Here is a 21,285-nt window from a genome sequence, read left to right on the forward strand (position 1 = left end):
CAGAAAGTAGTTGAGGCCAAAACATTGTATGTTTTCAAGAAGAAGTTAGATATAGCTCTTGGGGCGAAAGGGATCAAAGGATATGGGGAGAAAGCGGGAGCAGACTATTGAGTTTGGCGGAGCAGGCTCAAAGGGCCGAATGGTCTACTCCTGCTCCTAGTTTCTATGATTATGACTTAGTCTTTCGCAATTACAGTAAAAGATTCATCTTCAAATTCTCCCAGATTCTCAGTTTTTTCTGTTACATAAGATTGCTGAACAGCATAAATAATATCGGTAGGTTGTGTTCAATTAAAGGCAGCGTGTGAACTGCGATGTAGAACAATGGAGGAGGCAACACAGAGGGACTTAAATGTAAGCTCATGGTTTTGCCAAGCAGTGCAAAGGCAGAGGTGAAAGGATTGGGGCAAAGATGAAAAGGGGAGAGAGGAGGAGGGAAAGATGGAGCATGAAAGTTGAACAGGAAAAGGTGGAGAGGGGCAAAAATTGAAAAGAGAGAAGGGCAAAGATGAGGGAAGAGAGAGGGGAACAGGAGAAGGTGAGGGGAGATCAGGAGTGTGGGCAACGAGATTCGTTATCACTGAGTTACTGTCATAGTTTCACTCACTTTTGTAGAGATATTCAATGAGCTGATAAACTTGAGCAATTCCCTCTTCTGTTAGTGGAGCTCCAAACACAACCCCCTTCTCTAAAAACAAATCACAAAACACTCACATTAAAATTCACCATTACCACAACATTGCTGATAAATTCCACCTCCGTCAAAAGCAGTTTTGTCACTGCTTCTTTTATTCACCCCCTCAACAACAGCAACATATATTTATATAGCAGCTTTAATGTAATAAAACATTCCGAGACACTTCATAGAAGTGTTATTAAACAAAATAAGGAGCCACGTGAAGAGGTATTGGGTCAGATACCAAAAGCTTGGTCAAAGAGGTTGACCTTAAGGAGCGTCTTCTAAAAGGAAAGTGAGGTAGAGAGGCGGAGATTTTCAGGGAGTGAATTCCAGAGCATGGGACTTAAGTAGCTGACCTGGCACAACTTAAGACACAGGCAGCAGAGTTTTGGATAACCTCAAATGGAAGGCACAATACGGGCGATCAGCAAACTGTGAGTTGGAATAGTCGATTCTAGAGGTAACAAAGGTATGAACGAAGGTTTCAGCAGCAGATGAGCTGAAATGGGTGAAATCAGTGATGTTCCAGGGTGGTGGATATGTTTTCAGAAGTTCATCTTGGGGTCAAGCACAACAAGATTGTGAACAGACTAGCTTAACCTCAGACTGCTGCAGGAGAAGGAAGTAGTCAGTGGCCAGGGAACTAGAGTTTGGAGCAAAAACATTGGCTTCAGTCTTCCCAAAATCTGATTGGAGGAAATTTCTGCTGCTCTTGTACTGGATATTGGATAAGCAGTCTAACAATTTAATAAATGTGGAGGAGTCAAGAGATGTGATGGTGACGCTGAACTGGGTGTCATCATCGTGAAGTAAAAAAATAACACTTTCAGATGATGTCGCAGAGTGGCAGTGCGTAGAAGAGAAATAGGACGGGGACAAGGATAGATTGGGGGGACATCAGAGATAATGGTGCAGGAGCAGGAAGAGAAGCCACTGCAAGTGATTCTCTGGCTATGGTTAGATAGATAAGAATGGAACCAGGTGAAGCAGTCCCACCCAACTGAATGGCAGCAGAGTAAGGTTGGAATAGGATGGTGTGGTCAATCATGTCAAAGGCTGCAGACAGGTCAAGAAAGACAATGAGGGAGAATTTACCTTTGCTACCCACATAGGATTTCATTTTTGACTTTGATAAGAGTTACTTGGGTACTATAGCTGAGGCAGACTATTAGAGGGATTCAAATGTGGAGTTCTAGGAAAGATGGGCACAGATTTGAGAGGAGACAAAGAACGTTGGAGAGGAAATGGAGGTTGAAGGTGGGACAGTAGTTTGCAAGGATGGTGCTTTTTTCCTTTGTGGAGAAGGCTGATGATGTCTGATTTCAGTGAGAGGAGGACAACACCTGAAGAGACAGAACTGTTTACAATATTGGCTAATGTGGGGACCAAGAGGGAAAGTTGGATAGAGTGCAGCATAGTGGGAACAGGGTCAAAGGGGCAGAAGTTGGGTATTATGAATAATATGAGCTCAGATAAGATATGACGGAAGATAGGAGAGAAACCAGAGAAAGATGCGAGTTCAAGCTGAGGACAGGGGAAACTTTGCAGGGAGATTGGTCAGGTGAGCTAGTGGAAGAGGGGCAGGTGGAAGAGGCAGCTGATTGGATGGTGTCAATCTTAGTTACAAAGAGTTCCCCACACTTTTTGTTGGGGGTGAGGGTGAAGGAGATAGGGGAGAGGGGTTTAAGATGACGGTTTGTAATAGAGCAAAGAAGCTGGGGCTTATCTTTCAGGTGTAAGATGATCCTGGAATTGTGAGTAGTTCCAGCTTTACATGGTCCAGCCAGATTTGGTAGTTAAGAAGGGGATGAGGAGGAATTTCTTTTCTCTGAGGGTTATTAGTCTTCGGAATTCTTGTCCCCAGAGAACAGTGGAGGCTGGATCATTGAATATATTCAAGGCCGAGTCAGACAGATATTTGACTGACATGGGAGTCAAGGGTAATGGGGGACAGACAGGAAAATGAAGCTAAGGCCACAATCAGATCAGCCATGATCTTTTTGAACGACAAGCAAGCTCAATGGGTTGAATGGCCTACTCCAGATCATAATATGTTTTTATGGCAGTGGATGGCTAAACCAGTTGTCTGCCATATTCTTTCAAGTTTGTGTTCCTTAGTCTCAAGGGCGTGGAAATGAGGGCTGGAGCCAGAGGCTGCGTTTACAGTGACTAGGCTGGAACCAGAGGCTGCGTTTACAGTGACTGGGCTGGAACCAGAGGCTGCGCTTACAGTGACTGGGCTGGAACCAGAGGCTGCGCTTACAGTGACTGGGCTGGAACCAGAGGCTGCGCTTACAGTGACTGGGCTGGAACCAGAGGCTGCGCTTACAGTGACTGGGCTGGAACCAGAGGCTGCGCTTACAGTGACTGGGCTGGAACCAGAGGCTGCGCTTACAGTGACTGGGCTGGAACCAGAGGCTGCGCTTACAGTGACTGGGTTGGAACCAGAGGCTGCGCTTACAGTGACTGGGCTGGAACCAGAGGCTGCGCTTACAGTGACTGGGCTGGAACCAGAGGCTGCGCTTACAGTGGCTGGGCTGGAACCAGAGGCTGCGCTTACAGTGACTGGGCTGGAACCAGAGGCTGCGCTTACAGTGACTGGGCTGGAACCCGAGGCTGCGCTTACAGTGACTGGGCTGGAACCAGAGGCTGTGTTTACAGTGACTGGGCTGGAACCAGAGGCTGCGTTTACAGTGACTGGGCTGGAACCAGAGGCTGTGCTTACAGTGACTGGGCTGGAACCAGAGGCTGTGTTTAGTGCCTGCACTGGAACCAGAGGCTGTGTTCACAGACAGTGACACCATTAGCATTTGGTTCAGAATTTTGTAGCCAGTGTGATGACCCTCTCAAGACTTGAGGATGCTGGGTAGTTCACAGTTGCCGGCGATAATCCCAAAACCTGACACCTATGTTTGCAACAGGATAAAATTTTGCCCCAGCATGAACGAAAGGATTCTCTAAAACAGGCTTTTCCTATATGGTATAATTATGTCTCCAGTCGCTCCTGGGGGGCTCTGGCTGCTGATCATTGTCAGCAAACAATATAGGGGAAGGTAATGGCATAATGGAAATGTTTCGGGCCCAGGCTAATACTCTGGGGAGATGGGTTCAAATCCCACCATGGCAGCTGTTGGAATTTAAAGTCAATTAATAAATCTGGAGCTAAATGCTAACTCAGTAATGATGGCCGTGAAGCCATTGTCAATTGTCATAAAAACCCATCTGGTTCACTAATGTGAAATCTGCCATCCTTGCCTGGTCTGGCCTACATGTGACTCCAGACCCACAGCAATGTGGTTGACTCTCAACTACCCTCTGAAATGGCCTAGCAAGCCACTCAGTTGTATCAAACTGCTACAAAGTCTAAAAAGAATGAAACCGGACAAGGCGACCCAGCATCAACCTAGGCACTGGAAGCTACAAGGGCAAACCCAGCCTTGTCGGCCCTGCAAAGTCCTCCTTAATAACATATGGGGGCTTGTGCTAAAATTAGGAGAGCTGTCCCAGAATAGTCAAACAGCCTGACATAGTCATACTCACTAAATCATACCTTGCAGACACCATCACCACCATCCCTGGGTATGTCCTGTCCCACCAAAGAGGTGACAGCACAGTGTTATAAAGTCGGGAGGGAGTTGCCCTGGGAATCCTCAACATCGACTCTGGACCCCATGAAGTCACATGGCATCAGGTCAAACCTGGGCAAGGAAACCTCCTGCTGATTACCACGTATTCTCCCCAGGTGATGAATCAGTCCTCCTCCATGTTGAACACTAATTGGAAAAAGCACTGAGGGTGGCAAGGGCACAGAATGTACTCTGGGTGGGAGACTCCAATGTCCATCAGCAAGAGTGGCTCGGTAGCACCACTGACAGAATCCTAAAGGACATAGCTGCGCTCTTTAGCAGGTGCTGAGGGAACCAACAAGAGGGAAAAACCTACTTCACCTAATCCTCACAAATTTACCTGTCGCAGATGCATCTGTCCATTACAGTATTAGTAGGAGTGACCGCCACACAGTCCTTGCAGGGACGAAGTTCCACCATCACACTGAGGATACCCTCTATCGTGTTGTGTGGCACTACTATTGTGCTAGGTGGGATAGATTTCGAACAGATCAAGCAATTCAAAACTGGGGCATCCATGAGATGCTGTGTGCCATCAGCAGCAGCAGAATTGTATTCGACCACAATCTGTAAACTCACGGCCTGGTATATCCACCACTTTACCATTACCATCAAGCCGGGGATCAACACTGGTTAAATGAAGAGTGTAGGAGGGGATGCCATGAGCAGCACCAGGCAAACCTAAAAAAAAGTGTCCATCAATGGTATTACCATCGCTAAATCCCTCACTATCGACATCCGGTTACCATTGACCAGAAACTGAACTGGACCAGCCATATAAATACTGTGGCTACAAGGGCAGGTCAGAGGCTAGGAATCATGCATGAGTAATTCACCTCCCGACTCCCCAAAGCCCGTCTACCAATCACAAGGCACAAGTCAGGCGTGCGATGGAATATTCTCCGCTTGACTGGACAAGTGCAGCTCCAACAACACTCAAGAAGTTTGACACCATCCAGGACAAAGCAGCCCGATTGATTGGCACCTCTTCCACAAACATTCACTGCCTCCAATACCGACGAACAATGGCAGCAGTGTGTACCAACTACAAAGCGCACTCCGAAAACTCACCAAGGCTCCTTAGACAGCACCTTCTAAACCCACAACACTGGCATCTAGAAGGACAAGGACAGGTGATACATGGGATTACCACCACCTGGAAGATCCCCTCCAAGCCACTCACCATCCTGACTTGGAAATATACTGCCGTTCCTTCAATGTTGCTGGGTCAAAATCCTGTAACTTCTTCCCTAACAGTACAGTGGGTATACCTACACCACAGGGATTGCAGCTGTTCAAGAAGGCAGCTCACCACCACCTTCTCAAGGGCAATAAGTGCTGGCCGAGCCAGCGATGCCCAGATCCCGTAAATGAATACAAGAAAACCTGAAGCTAGAATAAAGGACTACTTGCGTGCCAAATAATGGAAGCAGTATGTGATACACAGAGTTATGTGATCCCACAACCGACAGATCAGATATAAGGTAAAAGCAAGATACTGCGGATGCTGGAAAACTGAAACAAAAACAGAAAATGCTGGAAAAACTGGAAAAAATTCATCACATTTTTACTTCCCTTTAGCTCCGAAGAGTCAAATGGACTTGAAACGTTAACTGTCTTTCTCTCCACAGATGCTGTTAAGCCTGCTGAGTTTTTCCAGCAATTTCTGTTTTTGTTTCAGGTCAGATCTAAGCTCTGCAGTCCTGCTACATCCAGCCGTGAATGGTTGTGGACAATTAAACAACTTACTGGAGGTGGCGGCTCCACAAACATCCCCATCCTTATTGACGGGGGAAGCCCAGAACATCAGTGCAAAAGACAAGGCCGAAACATTCACAACAATCCTCCACCAGAAGCGCCGAGTGGATGATCCATCTCAGCCTCCTCCAGAGGTCCCCAGCATCACAGATGCCAGTCTTCATCTAATTTGATTCATTCCAAGTGACATCAAGAAGTGGCTGAAAGTACTGGATAGTGCAAAGGCTATGGGCCCTGACACTATCCCAGTAATACTGAAGACTTGTGATCCAGAACAACACTCCAACAACACTCAAGAAGCTTGACACCATCCAGCACAAAGCAGCCCGCTTGACTGGCATCCCATCCACCACCTGCAACATTCACTCTCTCCACCACAGACACACAGTGGCAGCAGTGTGTACTATCTACAAGATGCACAGCAGGAACTCGCCAAGGCTTCATCAACATCACTTTCCAAACCCACGACCTCTACCACCTAGAAGGGCAAGGGCAGCAGACACATGGGGGCACCACCACCCGGTAGTTCCCCCCCAAGCCACTCACCATCCTGACTTGGAAATATATCGCTGTTCCTTCACTGTCACTGGGTCAAAATCCGGCAACTCCCTTGCTAACAGCACTGTTGGTGTACCTACACTACACGGCTGCAGTGGTTCAAGGCGGCGGCTCACCACCACCTTCTCAAGGGCAATTAGGGATAGGCAATAAATGTTGACCCTGCCAATGAAGCCCGCAACCCATGAACAAATAAATAACTTTTTAAAAAATCACATGATTATACTGTTCTATATCTGATTCTGTTCTAGCACAGCCACACAGTCCTGTAGCATGAATCTTGTCATGAGGGGAACAGATCAAAGGGTCACTGGTGGGATTCATTTACACCAGTTGCACCTGCTATAAATAGAAATACAGGGAAATCTTTGCTAATTATGGAACAATAGATGGTCTTGCAGGTTAGCAATATGAGTGTAGTGATGGTGAGTGTTAGCAGCCCCTGGGAAATCAGTTCCAACATTTCGCCAAGAACTGGCACTTACCTTTACGTTTCAGGAAGTTGAATGAGCGGAAGAAGCTGGAGCTGCTGCTGCTGGGTAAACTGGGCTCCTCCTCACCAATCAGTTGTGCAAACTCAGTCCCGGGAAGGTCGATGAGACGTGTTAGGTTGCTCACAACCAGCTCCAGAAACACCTCCGGCTTTTCGTGGCGAAGTTTTTCCACAAAAAAGTCTGGGTTGAAGATGATGGGCTTGCTGAGGAGTAATGGCTCATTGCTGATCACAATGCTACAGCTCGTGTCCCTGTTAGAAAGAGAAACTGTTTCCATTGCCTGAGATACTGTGAAAAACTTCAGAATTCAAACCCATGAATCAGAAAATGCATATGCAAGGCTCAAGGGCTCTACATATTACACTGCCTCACCCCTGCACTCCCACCTCTGGCTTATGTTCCTGGTATGTTTCTCTTCCCTGGCCCAGGTGAACCTATATCCTTCTGCTCATTCAGTCCAAGCCTCCTTTTATTCTCAGTTCCTCCTCTGCCCCAGCATCAGTTTCTCTCTCTTTTCCTGCCTCTCTGTCACATACACATCTAAGCTTTTATTGCTCTCGTTACCTCATGTGCTCTCTCACTGTATCACTCTGTAGACATGAAGCAGCCACATGTTTCTCTCCTTTTCCCCACCTTGACTGCTGTCCATTATCCTATTGGCCCTATTCACTTTGTTTTTGTTCTATATCTGGCTACCTGTCCCCTCTCAAAAATAATAAAGCTTTATCCTGCTCTCCACCATAATTCACGGCTCTCTGCCTCTGCTGAGGAAAATAGGAATTCCTGAATTAAAACAGACTGAGATTCATCCAGTTCACCTTCTGCCATCCTGATGTCACATAATAAAATAATGAAATTACTGACTAAACATTAACAAGTGGTCTACAAAACACCCTGACATACTTTTCACACATCAGTTATCCTATCCTTTAGTAGCTATCTATCCCGTCTCTTTCCCATCTCCTTGCCGTAACCCTTCTCTCCAGCACAGTTCCTCCTCCCTCCACTCTCCCCATCCTCCTGAAGTATCTTCATCCCACTAGCCATCTCTCATTTGATTTATCCACTATCTGGTCCCTCCCTCCTGACTTTACCAGTAGAGGCTCCATGAGAGTTACCATCTGACTGGACCACTTTCCCCACAAGGATCCATTCCCCTGATCTTCACTCCATCCTTTGTGCATCCAAGTCACCATCCTCTATCACAGATATCCTACTCTCACCCTTTTATTCCCACCAAGGCAACCCATATTCCCAGGATCAAACCCTAACATCCAGGCCCTTCAGCCATAGTACCACCACCCAGAATTCACAGGACTGTCACAGCACAGGAGAGCATTCAGTCCATTGTATCTGCACCGGCTCTCCAAATGAACAATTTATCTTATGCCATTCTCCCACCTTCTCCCCGTAACCCTGCACATTCTTCCTTTTCAGATAACAATCTAATTCCTTTTTGAATGCTTCGATTGAATCTGCCTCCATCACACTCTCAGGCAGTGCATTCCAGACCTTTTTCACACACTGCGTAAAAAAGCTTTTCCTCATGTCATCCTTTGCTTCTTTTGCCAATTACTTTAAATCTGTGCTCTCTCATTCTCAATCCTTTCACAAGTGGGAATTGTTTCTTCCTACCTCCTCTGTCCAGGCCCCTCGTGACTTTGAATACCTCTATCAAGTCTCCCCTCAGCCTTCTTTTCTCTAAGGAAAACAGTCTTAACTTTTCCAATCTATCTTCATAACTGAAGTTTCTCAACCCTGGAACCATTCTCATGCATCTTTTTTGCCCTCTCTCCAAGTCTTCACTTCCTAAAGTGCAGCACCTAGAGCTGGATGCAATACCCCAGCTAAGGCCAACGTGTGTCTTATACAAGTTCAACATAAGCTCTGAAGAAGAGTCATACGGACTTGAAATGTTAACTGTCTTTCTTTCCGCAGATGCTGTTAAACCTGCTGAGTTTTTCCAACATTATCTGTTTTTGTTTTGGATTTCCAGCATCCGCAGTATTTTTCTTTTATTCAACATAAGCTCCTTGTTCTTGTACTCTATGCCCCAATTAATAAAGCCAGGATACTGTATGCTTTATTAAATGCTCTCTCCACCTGTCCTGCCACCTTTAGAGTTGTACCCTTTATTTCATATTGTCCTTCCATATTCTTCCAACCAAAATAAATCACTTCACATTTCTGTTTTGAGTTTCATCTGTGACCTGTCCGCCCATTTCACCAACTTGTTTAAGTCCTTTTGAAGTTCTACACTATCCTCCTCACAGTTCACAATGTTTCTACGCTTCCTATCATCCACAAATTTTGAAATAATGCCCTTTACACCAAGGTCTAGGTCATTAATATATATCAGGAAGAGAAAGGGTCCCAACACTGATCCCTGGGGGAACTCCACTCTAAACCTTCCGCCAGTGCAGAAAACATCCATTACCCACTACTCTCTGCTTCCTGTCACTCTGCCAATTCCATATTCATGTTGCTACTCTCCCTTTTATTCCAAGAGCTTTAACTTTGCTCACAACTCTGTTGTGCGGCACTGTGTCAAATGCCTTTTGGAAGTCCATGTACACCACATCAACAACATTATCTCTGTTACCTCTCTGAAAAACTCCAGTAAGTCAGTTAAATATGATAGTCCCTTAGCAAATCTATGCTGGCTTTCCTTAATTAACCTGCACTTGTCCATGTGACAATTAATATTGTCCAAATTATTGTTTCTCGAAGCTACCACCGAATTTAACCGACTAGTCTATAGTTGCTGAGCTTACCTTCACCTTTGCTTCCTCACCCTACATCTGCCCATATTTGTCTCTCCTCAGCCCAATATTATAGCCACACTCCGAGCCAGACATTTACCCCGGCAAATCAGTACCCTCTCCCTATGGTCCCTCTGCCTCCACCCTCCCCTCCGAGTCCCATTTCTCCCCCTCACGCTTTCTTTCCAGCCCATCTCTCTCTCACCTTCCTTCTCTCTTTCTATCTCCCTCTTTCTATATCACAATCTCTCTCTCACCGGGATTCGGACATGTTCAAATCGCCGCGAGCTGCCGTTGAGCGGCCTCTACTCCTATTGGCTGCAGTTGAGCGGCCTCTATTCCTATTGGCTGCAGTTGAGCGGCCTCTATTCCTATTGGCTGCAGTTGAGCGGCCTCTCTTCCTATTGCACACGGTTCACCAACCTCTGTCTCTATTGGACCATTTAAAATCAAATCCAGTTCGCCGTCGTTTCCCGCGCAGGCGCAGTGGGTTCCGCCACATACTGCGCATGCGGTCCTTAACACACTGCATTATGGGAGTTGCAGTTCCGGTCTCCGGGTTTACCATGGAGCCAGTCGTAAGGACTACATTTCCCAACGTGCTCTCGGGCAGCCTCTGCACTCTATTTAAAGCTGAGCTTCACAGAAGCAGCAAAATTCTGTCACCAATGGTGAGCATGGAGGCTTCAGAATTGGAACCAGCTATACACGGATGGTAGCCCGAGAGAATTCATCCCCATGATGACTCCACAACTGCAATCCACTTTTACAACCCTGTAGTTTTTCCTGCTTTCTTAAAAATCTCTAAGATGTGTCCTCTTGTTTTAGACCCCTTAATCACTGGAAATAATCTATTCTATCCACTTCGTCCCTTTCCTACTTCATTTTAAATAGCTCTATCTAATCTTCCCTTAATCCCATCCTTAATTTCTCAAATGCAAAGAAAAAATGCTGGAAATACTTAGGTCAAACAGCATCTGCAGATAGATAGCTCCGAAGTGTCATATTCGACCAAAACGTTAACTCTTTTTCTCCACAGATACTGGTCTGACCTGCTGAAATTTTCCAGCACTTCGTATTATTATTTCAGATGCCCAGCATCCACAACTTTGTATTAGCCCTAATTTTTGAAGTCTGTCTTAATATTTCTATTTCCTCACACCATGCAACACCCTGTTTCTCAACGTTGCTCTTATAGATTGGAGCCCAAAACTGCACGCAGCGTTCCAATAATGGTCTTTTAAGGTTTTATATAGATTCACCTTGCATCTCAACTTTAATATTTTATACTTCTTGCCATAAAACCCAGTATTCAAATAGCTTTTTCACTACTTGCAATACTACATTTAATGTCCTGTGAGCCTGAACCCCATATCTGCTCTTCTAAATCTCACCTGTTCAAAGATCAGAATCACTGTTGTCCAAGTCTTTAGGTGTCCCCGTTCCCATTGTTTCTCTGCCTTTCCTCACCCTATCTTCCCTCATTATTTTCCCTTCCTTCTCTTCCAATTACTCCAATCCTCCCATCCCTCTTCCTGGTCCAACTAAGCCTTGTCCTCTATATCACTGCTTGACCAAAAGATTGCACTTGGTCTTGGCTCTCCATGTGTAACACAATTGGAGTTTGACTAATATAGCTATCCCTTCCTTATCCAATCAGTGCAGTGCTCTGCAGTCAGTGGATATACACATCAACATACATGCAATATTACATTTAACCACATTTAGTCAAAAAATAGCTTTCAGTTCTCCCCTTTGTCACAAAATGCTACCAACTAAGAATGCAAGTGCATCTAGCCTCTTCTCAGCTGCTTACTAAATCAAACCTAATCAATGAAGGTCGTTCCATTTGCTTTAGAACACAACTTATTCGGTCCAATCCTTCAGATCGTAAATGCCACTTCTGACATCAAGGGGAAACTCAACGGACAACTTTTCCTTCATTTTGGAAGTACCATTTCTCTACTTGGTCCTTGCCTAGCTGACAGCAGGGGCTCTCCTTTGGAGAATACATGGAGCAGACAAGGGAAGAGAGGGTTAGTCATCCCAGGATCCCACATCTGACTCTTCTAGTACAATACCCTACTTGGATCTTCCCATAGTTTTACCGATGAAACTATTTGGGTTTAGTTCTCAAAAGTAATGATTTGTTTACTTTTTCCCACTCATACAATGGACATGTGAGGATATACAGCAGACTGCAGTATCGTGAACAAAATCTAGCTTTAGAAATAAAAACACAAAATGTCATCTGCAATACAATTTTATTTACACTTATACTTATTTCTACACAAAGCTTTATAATCACCTTATGTAGAACATCAGATCCACATAAATAGGTTCTCTTCATGGTTTAATAAAGGAAGTCCTAGATATTAAAACATCTAATATATAAAGCTGTAGCAAAGCCTCCATGTGTTATAGTTACAATCAGAAATATAGACACTAATTTCCCAACAGTTACAGTCCAAGTAACATCCTGGAATATCCAGGACAAAGGATCTGTGATTGATCACAGATATTCTCCTATGGTTTTGGTTGGGGTTCATTGTTAGATTAATATAAAACGATGAGCCGCAGGATCCAGTATGATTCGAGCCCTGAACGGCTACAAATTCAGAAGCAAAACAAGTCTCTCAGCAATGCTGTAGAGGCGATCACAATTATGCAGGACATTATGCAACAGGACACACTTGTCTTAACTTGAAAAGTGCATAGACCACATTCAGAAGTACATCAATTTAAAACACTCCCCAAATCACATATACATATCCTTCTACGTCAACTTTTGCTTGCTTAGTTTACTATTCTCAATGACGTCTATATGTATGATACACATGCTTGAGGAGTCTATGTGGGCAGAAGCCACCTTCACAGTATTTAGATTCTGCTCTTACAGGGAAAAGGGGGCACGTTTTCAGAACGGTGGAGCAAGATAAATGTTGTTTTCAGGAGTAACATGGGAAAGTGGAAGATTTTAAACATTCACGGGACAGATAATATACAGCTCCCTCTACACTATCCCCATCAAACACTCCCAGGACAGATACAGCACGGAGTTAGATACAGAGTAAAGCTCCCTCTACACTGTCCCCATCAAACACTCCCAGGACAAATACAGCACGGGGTTAGATACAGAGTAAAGCTCCCTTTACACTGTCCCCATCAAACACTCACAGGACACGTGCAGCACAGGTTAAATACAGAGCAAAGATCCCTCTACACTAACCTAACAGTACCCATGTGGCATTTTCCAATTCTAATACCAGACATCTTATAGCCTCGCCAACTGAATTAGCGCCAGCATAGGGCCAGGTTTGTATGTGGGGTCTGGTCTATTGAGAACTGGATTGAGACTACCCCAAATCTACTTGGATTGGACCTTTATGGGCTCACCACCACCTTCTCAAGGGCAATTAGGAACAGGCAATAAATGTGGTCCTGGCTAGCGATGCCAACATCCTGTGAACAAATTAAAAAAATGACAAGGAACATTCAAACAATTGATCTGGGTTAGATAGGAATGCAAATTCTTGAGAACATAAAGCAATTGCAAAGAAAGATAGACAGGTTAAGTGAATGGGTAACAAAGTGGTAGATGGAGTATAATGCGGGGAAGTGTGAGGTTATTCACTTCAGTGGTAAGAATAAAAAAGCAGACTTTTATTTAAAAGGTGTGAAACTTGTAAATGTTGATTTCAGAGTGGTGTACTCAAACAAGGAACACAAAGTTAATGTGTAGGTACAGCAAGCAATTAGGATGCCAAATGGGATGTTGGCCTTTATGTAAGGTGATTAGAGTACAAGAATAAGGAACTCTTAGTACAATCATAAGGGGCTGGTTAGCTCAGTTGGCTAGAGGCTTGCATGTGGTTCAGAATAATGCCAACAGCGTGGGTTCAATTCCTGTTCCAGCTGAAGTAGACATGGGACCTACCTCCTTGCCCTGCCCAAGAGTGGAAGGCAATGGCAAACCACCACTGATTAAAAAAAACTGCCAAGAAAACCAGCTCAGAGTAAAGCATCACAAACAATAAGCCAAGGACTTGTCTTTGTGTAAGCACTCATGGAATGGTAGAATGGCTTTGTTGAGACCAGGCCTAGAAATTGTGCAGTTTTAGTCTCCATATTTGAGAAAGGATAAACTTGGAGGCAGTACAGCCAACTAAATTGGTCTCTGGAATGAAAGGGTTAGACTCATAGGCGTTTACAGAATAGAAGGAGGCTATTTGGCCCATCATGTTCGCACCAGGCAACAAAGATCTAACAACACTAATCCCATTTTCCGGGGCTATGGCAACGCAAGTGAATGTCTAAATGCTTCTTAAATGTTACGAGAGTTTTTGACTCAACTACCCTTTCAGGCAGTGAGTTCCAGACTCCCACCACCCTCTGGGTCAGAGATTTTCTCCTCAGTTCCCCTCTTAGCCTTCTACCTTTTGCCTTAAATCTATGCCCCTTGGTTATTGACCACTCTAAGAATGGGAAAAGTGCCTTCCTATCAACCCTATCTATGCCCCTCATAACCACACCTCTATCAGGTCCCCTCTCAACCTTCGCTTCTCCAAGGAAAACAACCCAAGCCTATCCAATCTTTCCTCATAGCTAAGACCCTCCAGCCCAGGCAGCATCCTGGTAAATCTCCTCTGCACCCTCTCCAGTGCAATCATATCCTTCCTATTATGTGGTGACCAGAACTGCACACAATACTCCAGCTGTGGCCTAATTAGCGTTTTTTTCAGTTCCTATCAAAGAAAACCAGAAACTCGTAACATTATTATAATTATAACCTCCCTGCTCTTGTATTCTATGCCTTGGCTAATAAAGGCAGGTATCCCATATGCCTTCTTAACCACCTTATCTACCTGCCCTGCTACCCTCAAGGATCTGTGGATATACACAGCAAGGTCCCTCTGATCTTCAGTACTTTCCAGGGTCTTACCCTTCATAGTATAATCCCTTGCCTTATTAGCCCTCCCCAAGTGCATTATCTCACACTTTTCTGGGTTGAATTCCATTTGCCACTGCTCTGCCCACCTGACCAGTCCATTGATATCCTCCTGCAGTTTACAGCTATCCTTCTCATTATTTACCACCCTACCAGTTTTCGTCTCATCCATGAACTTCTTGACCATACCCCTTACATTTAAGTCCAAATCAATTATGTACACCACAAACAGCAAGGGCCCCAGCCCGAGTCATGTGGAACCCCATTGGAAACAGACTTCCAGTCACAGAAACATCCCTCTAACATCCTCTGATGGGAACTGTCCTATGATGAGTGCTTGAGTAAATTGGGCCTAGACTTTCTGCAGTTTAGAAGAATGAGTGATCTCATTGAAACATACAAGATTCTGAAGGGGCTTGAAAGGGTAGACACAGAGAAAGAGGCTGTTTCCCTTGGCTGGGGAATTTAGAACATGAGGAAAGAGCCTCATGATAAAGGGTTCAATTATTTAGCACAAAGATGAGAAATTTCTTCACTTAAAAGGTTGTGAATCTTTGGAATTCTGTATCCCAGGGGGTTGTGGACACTCCATCATTCAGTATACTTAAGGCTGGAATAGGCAGATTTTTGGTCTCTCGGGGAATTAAAGGATATGTTGATATCTATGCCATTTGAACACCTCAAAGACCGAGCTTCACTTGTGATCGCCTCTACAGTACAGAACACCAAACAATCCCAAATAAATCACACAAAATTAACATGCAAGTGTAGAGATTTAAACTCACCAATTTCACATCTCCTTCTCTTCAGCAAAATCAATCTGATAGCCCTCACCAATGCTGGGGGGGTTGGGGGCAGGTGGGAGGGGGGGGGCAGGCAGGAATACAAGGCGGGCCCAAACCACGAGCAGAAATACTTCAGGTAGAATAAAATATCATCCATTAAAATAATCCAGATATATAGAGTTTGTGTTGGTTAGCAGATAATAGTTACTTGCTTGTGCAATCCACAGCCTCAGGTGTGAAGGGTGGACAGTGAACCAGGCACAGACCCATGGTTATTATTAAGCAATGTAGAGTCATTTATTGAAACTGGCGTTTTGAAAATTACAGAATCCTGACCCAAAAGTGATGGGCTGTTTGCTTCATGTAAGCTCTCTTCTGACACCAGAACTTCTCAGGTGACTTATTCTAGAGACAGGGTAGCATTTTACCAAGGGTGGGAGAACTGAACTGAACACAGTTAATGTGCTAAACCTCACTGCCCTCTCTCCTGTTTAGAGAAGGATCCCACTAACACTTCCTGCCACCAGAATCTGCTAACATGCCAGAATACTTCACTATTTATGAAAGTTTCACTTTAAAATGAAGTAAGATTTGCATTGATATAGCAACCTATGACATCTCTCAGACATGTTTCAAAGCACTTCAAACAATCACTTGGAAATGTAGTGATGGTTATTTAGGGAAACGTAGTGACGATTACTTGGGAAATGTAGCATTTATTATTTATGGAAATGCTGGACGGTTTTTTATGGAAATGTAGTATTTGTTATTTATGGAAATGTAGTGACAGTTATTTAGGAAAATGTAGTATTTGTTATTTAGGGAAACGGAGCAAAGGTTATTTAGGGAAATGTAGTATTTGTTATTTATGGAAATGCTGGACGGTTTTTTATGGAAATGTAGTATTTGTTATTTATGGAAATGCTGGACGGTTATTTCTTAAAATGCAGAATTGTTATTTAGGGAAACAGGAAGATTTCTGAACACACAACGTACTGAATTGCATGTGCTCCCAACTAAGCCAGGCTGATATCAGAATATATCATTCCAGCAAAACATAGGGCAGGAATTTCCCTTCATCAGACGGGTGCGGTGGGCGGGCACAGGAATGGCTGCAAAACGGACCCAGGATCGGGCCCTAACTGCGATTTCAGGCTGGCTGGCCAATTAACGGCCAGCCAGCGTGAAAGGCGCGCTGAGAAGCTCAGCGCTGCCGGGAGGAGTGAGAGTGCTAAAGTCTGCGCATGTGCAGGGGAGCGTGCACTGAAAGCTCCCTGAAGGCACAGAGCTACCTCAGGGAGCTGAAGAATTTAAACTATTAAAAATAAAGATTTTAAAAATAAGGGAAACATGTGACTCAGTCACATGAAAAAGGACATATTAAAAATGATGTTTAAAAATTTTTTTTTTAAACTATTGTTGGAAACCTCAACCCGCCCATGGATGGGGTTTCCTAAAAAATGCAAAAACTGCCTGGCCTATTCGCCCGCCCGCCAGCCAGCCATAAGGTTGGACGGGCAGCGAAAAATAGGATTAAATTAATTGATTAATGGCCTTAATAGACCTCTTAATTGTTGGCGGGTGCGTTGCCAACTCTCACATGTGCCCGCCAACCGAAATATCGCGTGAGTGCGCGATAACGTCGGGACGCTCACCTGATGTCATCATGCAATATCTTACTCCTGATCAGATCGGGAGTGCACCCGCCCACGGGATGTAAAATTCTGCCCATGGATAATTTCCTCAATTTGAACTGGGTTCCTTCAGATGCAAATCCCAAGCTCTGGGATAGTACACCGTGTGGGGCACTATACTTGGATAGAACTGAACAGTGCTGTGGAATTATGCCTTTACTGTTCCTAAGACCTGCTTTAGCTCAGTGAGGACACTAAATTCAAAGAGATTCTGTTCTCAGTAACAGTCATAAGTCACAGCACAGGTTACGTGTTTTAGGGCTCCTGTGTCCTTTCTTACAAAAAGACTGAAATACGATAGCAGGAAGGCAACACAAGGAAAAGTACCTGTGAAGGCATCTGTGGAGAGAGGAACAAGGGTTAACATTTCAGGTCAGTGACCTCCATCAGTTCTGATGAAAGGTAACAGACCTGAAACATTAACTCTGTTTCTCTCTCCACAATGCTGCCTGACCTGCTGTTTTTCCAGTATTTTCATTTTTTATTTCAGATTTCCAGTATCCACAGTATCTTGCTTTTGTTTTGACAAACTGTGAAAGGCTTGAATGGCCTTACCTGTCAACTGTCACCTACACCATAGAAACTGGGGGGGGTTGAGATTACTCAAACTGAGTCTCTGCAATACCTTTTCATCCCACCAGTCTGGATGGACTCACGACCAATCCAAGAGGTGACAGGGCAGAATTTGAACTGTCCACGCTAGCTAGTGTTGAAATGTAACCTCGTGGGAGTCAGGAGACACCTTGTCCTGCAGAAGTTCTGCTGCAATTCAATTCCAACTTTCTGCAATTAAATGACTGGAATAAATACTGGGCGCAAATAATGAACTTTGGAAACACTTATTACAGGTTTAATTGATACATAAACTATTAGATTGCTCAAAATAATGCAGCAAACTGCAATACCTACTGAAACCTGCTAATTGCAATGGAAGCCCTCAGACATGCAGTAATATTCCACTCCCAGACCCATCAGACAATTGTCACCATTTCATCAGAACATGATCTGGCCCCTCCAGCATATCTCTCTGCATAGAGCCGCTGTAACCCACTGCAGGAACCTGGAGCCTATTCCCCTGCTGTCTGACCAAAAGACGAGTGGACCAAAAATAGGTAAGAGTATTATAAATGATTAAAATGGTGCCATTAGTGATATAAACACACAGCTCCCAGTCTGTGTTTCTCATTGGATCATCAGGAAATCAAGTCATGTAACTTATCCAGGACCTCCCGAAACAAACAGTCTCATAAGGTTAAAAAACTTTCAATCCAAACAGCCACATGCTGATTGTCTTCAAACTCAAAGGTGGTAAAGGGGCAGCCAAGAGTCCTTGCTGCAGGTTACTGGATCAGTACTACTAGAAGTATGTTATACTGAAAGAGTAGGAAGCGCTTGGTAGCCCCACAGTTAGGATCCTGTGGAGTGTAGGCTTGGGACAGGGTAGAACTTGGAAATACGGCTCTGCGTAGATGGATTGAGGCATTCAGATTCCCCGCTCATCTTAAAAAAGACTTCCTGCTCCTGCAGTTTGCGAGCAAATTCTTCCTCTAATGCCTGAAATGGATCGGGACAAACAGTTAGTGATGGAAAATGAAACACAACTTGACACAGTAAATACAGCCCAGGTACAAAGGAGTTACACACAAATACATTGGAAGAAAAAGGGAAATGAGTTCAATGTGAACTAGCTGTATATTCCAAGAGATCTCAGTTCAGTTACTGGCCTCTTTCAGTGCCCTTTCCTTCTTGAGACATATACTTTGTGACTGCTAAGGCAACAATAAAACTTATATTGATCTAGCACCTTTAACATAATGTAACATCCCAAAGTCAGGCACATTATAAAACAAAGTCTGACACCAAGCCACATCAGGAGATATTAGGTCAGATGACCAAAACTTGGCCAAAGAGAGAGGTTTTAACCAGTGGCATAAAGGAGGGAAGCAAGATAGAGTGGGGAGTAGGTGAGGAAATTCCAGAACTTAGAGCCTAGGCAGCTGAAACCACAACTGCCAATTGTGGAGCAATTAAAATCAAGGATGATTAAGAGGCTAGAATTAAATGAACGTGGATAAGTGTGTGAGGCTGGAAATTACAGAAATAGGAAGGGGCGAGGCCAAGGAGGGATCTGAAAACAAGGATGAGAATTTTAAAATCAAGACTTTTCTTGACTGGAAACCAATGGAGGTCAGTGAGCACATGGGTGATAGGGGAACAGGACCTGGTGAGAGTAAGGGCATGGGCAGCAGCTTTGGATGACCTCAAGTTTACAGAGGGTAGAATGTGGGAGACCAGCCAGGAATGCATTGGAATAGTCAAGTCAGGGGGTAACAAAAGCAGCAATGAAGGTTTCAGTAGCAGATGAGCTGAGACAGAGTGAAGTCAGGCGACATTATGGAGGTGGAAACAGGCGGTCTTAGTAATAGCATGAATACGAGGTCAGAAGCTAATCTCGAGGTCAAATGTGACACCAATGTTGTGAACCATCTGGTTTAGTCTCAGGCAGTTGCCAAGGAGAAGGATGGAATCTGTAGCTAAGGAATGGAGTTTGGGGCAGGTACAGAACAAAATGCTTCCAGTCTTCCCAATATTTAATTGGAGAAAATATCTGCTCATCCAGTAACGGATGTATGCAAAGGTTAGAAAGGTGAACTCTGGTCCTACAGATCTGCTTCATTTCACTTTGCATTCCGTGTCCTCAGGAAGTAGTTATGGATCATGTGTCAAAAGTAAAGACACTATTCTGCACTGAAAATGAGATGCTTCAGACTTCAATTTCACAATTACACTTTCACTTTTGCAGACTCTCGAAGTACATTAGTGCTGACTGCAAAGAAATTTAATCTACTCACAGTGTTTGAAGTGAATACTACAAAGTACTGCAGAAGAAGAGATTCTGATCCTCTCTGTCTACCACTGATCCAGGTTTTGAGGTGAAAGGGCAGTGCACAGACCAGCTCAGACAGAAGAACTTTCACCTCTCTATCTTGGCTGGATGCGAGTCCACATCCCAAGCAACAATATCAAAATCCCCAATGCGCAGACTTAAAAGAGGCAGGTCCAACATAATTCTTTAATGAATGAAACTTAATTCACACTAAGGATAGATTTTTGATGTGAGTGCAGTTTAATCCTGTTTGGTTATAAACAATGCAAAATTCATCCAAAATGAAGTGTGCTGTTTCAACCCAACTTACTATAGCCAGTTCATTATTATAATTATGTAGAGCACCAGGTGCAGATTTGGATGTGTCGTGCGAGTGCACCAATGGCAAGACTGGGAGAATGCAGTGTCGGTGAAATTTAAAGAAATGCAGGCAATTTAAAACGGTCAAAACAGCAGGACAGGCTCAAGAGATATCTCAGTCCATTAGCAGCCTTAGCAAAGGCTGTAGGGAGAGAGGGCTAGGATATGAAAGGCAGAAGTAAAGGGAATGAAAACTCAATTTGCAGGTGTAAGAATGAACGCTGCACCCAACCCTGTTTGATGGCTGATGGGAGTCATAGAGTGATACTGAAGGAGGTGACTGAAAGAGCGTCAGCTCAGTTGTTACTCTATCATAATAGTCCCGTAGGTCAGTGTTGCAGTGTCTTTTGGAGGAGATGCAGGCTGGTTTCAGCTACAGCAGATGGCTATTTTCCTTATACCTACCTAGCACAGGCAAGAATACCAATGCCTTTAGGTATGGTTAGTGGCATCTTGGCCCAATCAGGCATCACCATTTCTGACTTATCATGCCACTTGGCCGACATCCACTGCTGGGATAAGCAGAAATTTCCTCTGACCAAATATTGGGAAGATTGATGCAATTGCCTTCAGTCCCCGCTGTAAATTCAGTTTCCTAGCCACCAATTCCAACCCTCTACCCCAACACTATCTGATGCAGAATCAGACCATGCACAGCCTTGACGTTATATTTGAGCCCGAGATAACCTTCCGACCACATATCCATACCATGACCAAGACTACCTATCTCCATC

At 44.3% G+C, this 21,285-nt stretch overlaps 2 protein-coding genes across 7 annotated transcripts in view; both read right to left on the reverse strand.

The window, feature by feature from the left end:
• arhgap19 (Rho GTPase activating protein 19) overlaps window positions 1–10,359 on the reverse strand; it is a 37,838-nt gene extending 27,479 nt beyond the window's left edge. For 3 of the 4 annotated variants that reach the window (XM_078564987.1, XM_078564984.1, XM_078564983.1), the window contains exons 1-2: window positions 7,107–8,066; window positions 608–688 (exon numbers count right to left, since the gene is read on the reverse strand). In XM_078564987.1, coding sequence (XP_078421113.1) covers window positions 608–688; window positions 7,107–7,392 — 367 coding nt within the window. In that variant the 5' untranslated portion in view covers window positions 7,393–8,066. Of the gene's footprint in view, window positions 1–607; window positions 689–7,106; window positions 8,067–10,134 lie in introns of those variants that run through there. The other variant, XM_078564985.1, reaches the window with a different exon arrangement.
• Window positions 10,360–12,124: 1,765 nt separating this feature from the next.
• The window catches only part of LOC144694493 (STE20-like serine/threonine-protein kinase), a 160,926-nt gene continuing 151,765 nt past the window's right edge, over window positions 12,125–21,285 (reverse strand). For all 3 annotated transcript variants that reach the window (XM_078564981.1, XM_078564980.1, XM_078564979.1), the window contains one exon: window positions 12,125–18,858. In XM_078564981.1, coding sequence (XP_078421107.1) covers window positions 18,712–18,858 — 147 coding nt within the window. In that variant the 3' untranslated portion in view covers window positions 12,125–18,711. The remainder of the gene's footprint in view (window positions 18,859–21,285) is intronic.

This window comes from Cetorhinus maximus, chromosome 20 (assembly GCF_964194155.1).
Source record: "Cetorhinus maximus chromosome 20, sCetMax3.hap1.1, whole genome shotgun sequence".
Lineage (NCBI taxonomy): Eukaryota > Metazoa > Chordata > Chondrichthyes > Lamniformes > Cetorhinidae > Cetorhinus > Cetorhinus maximus.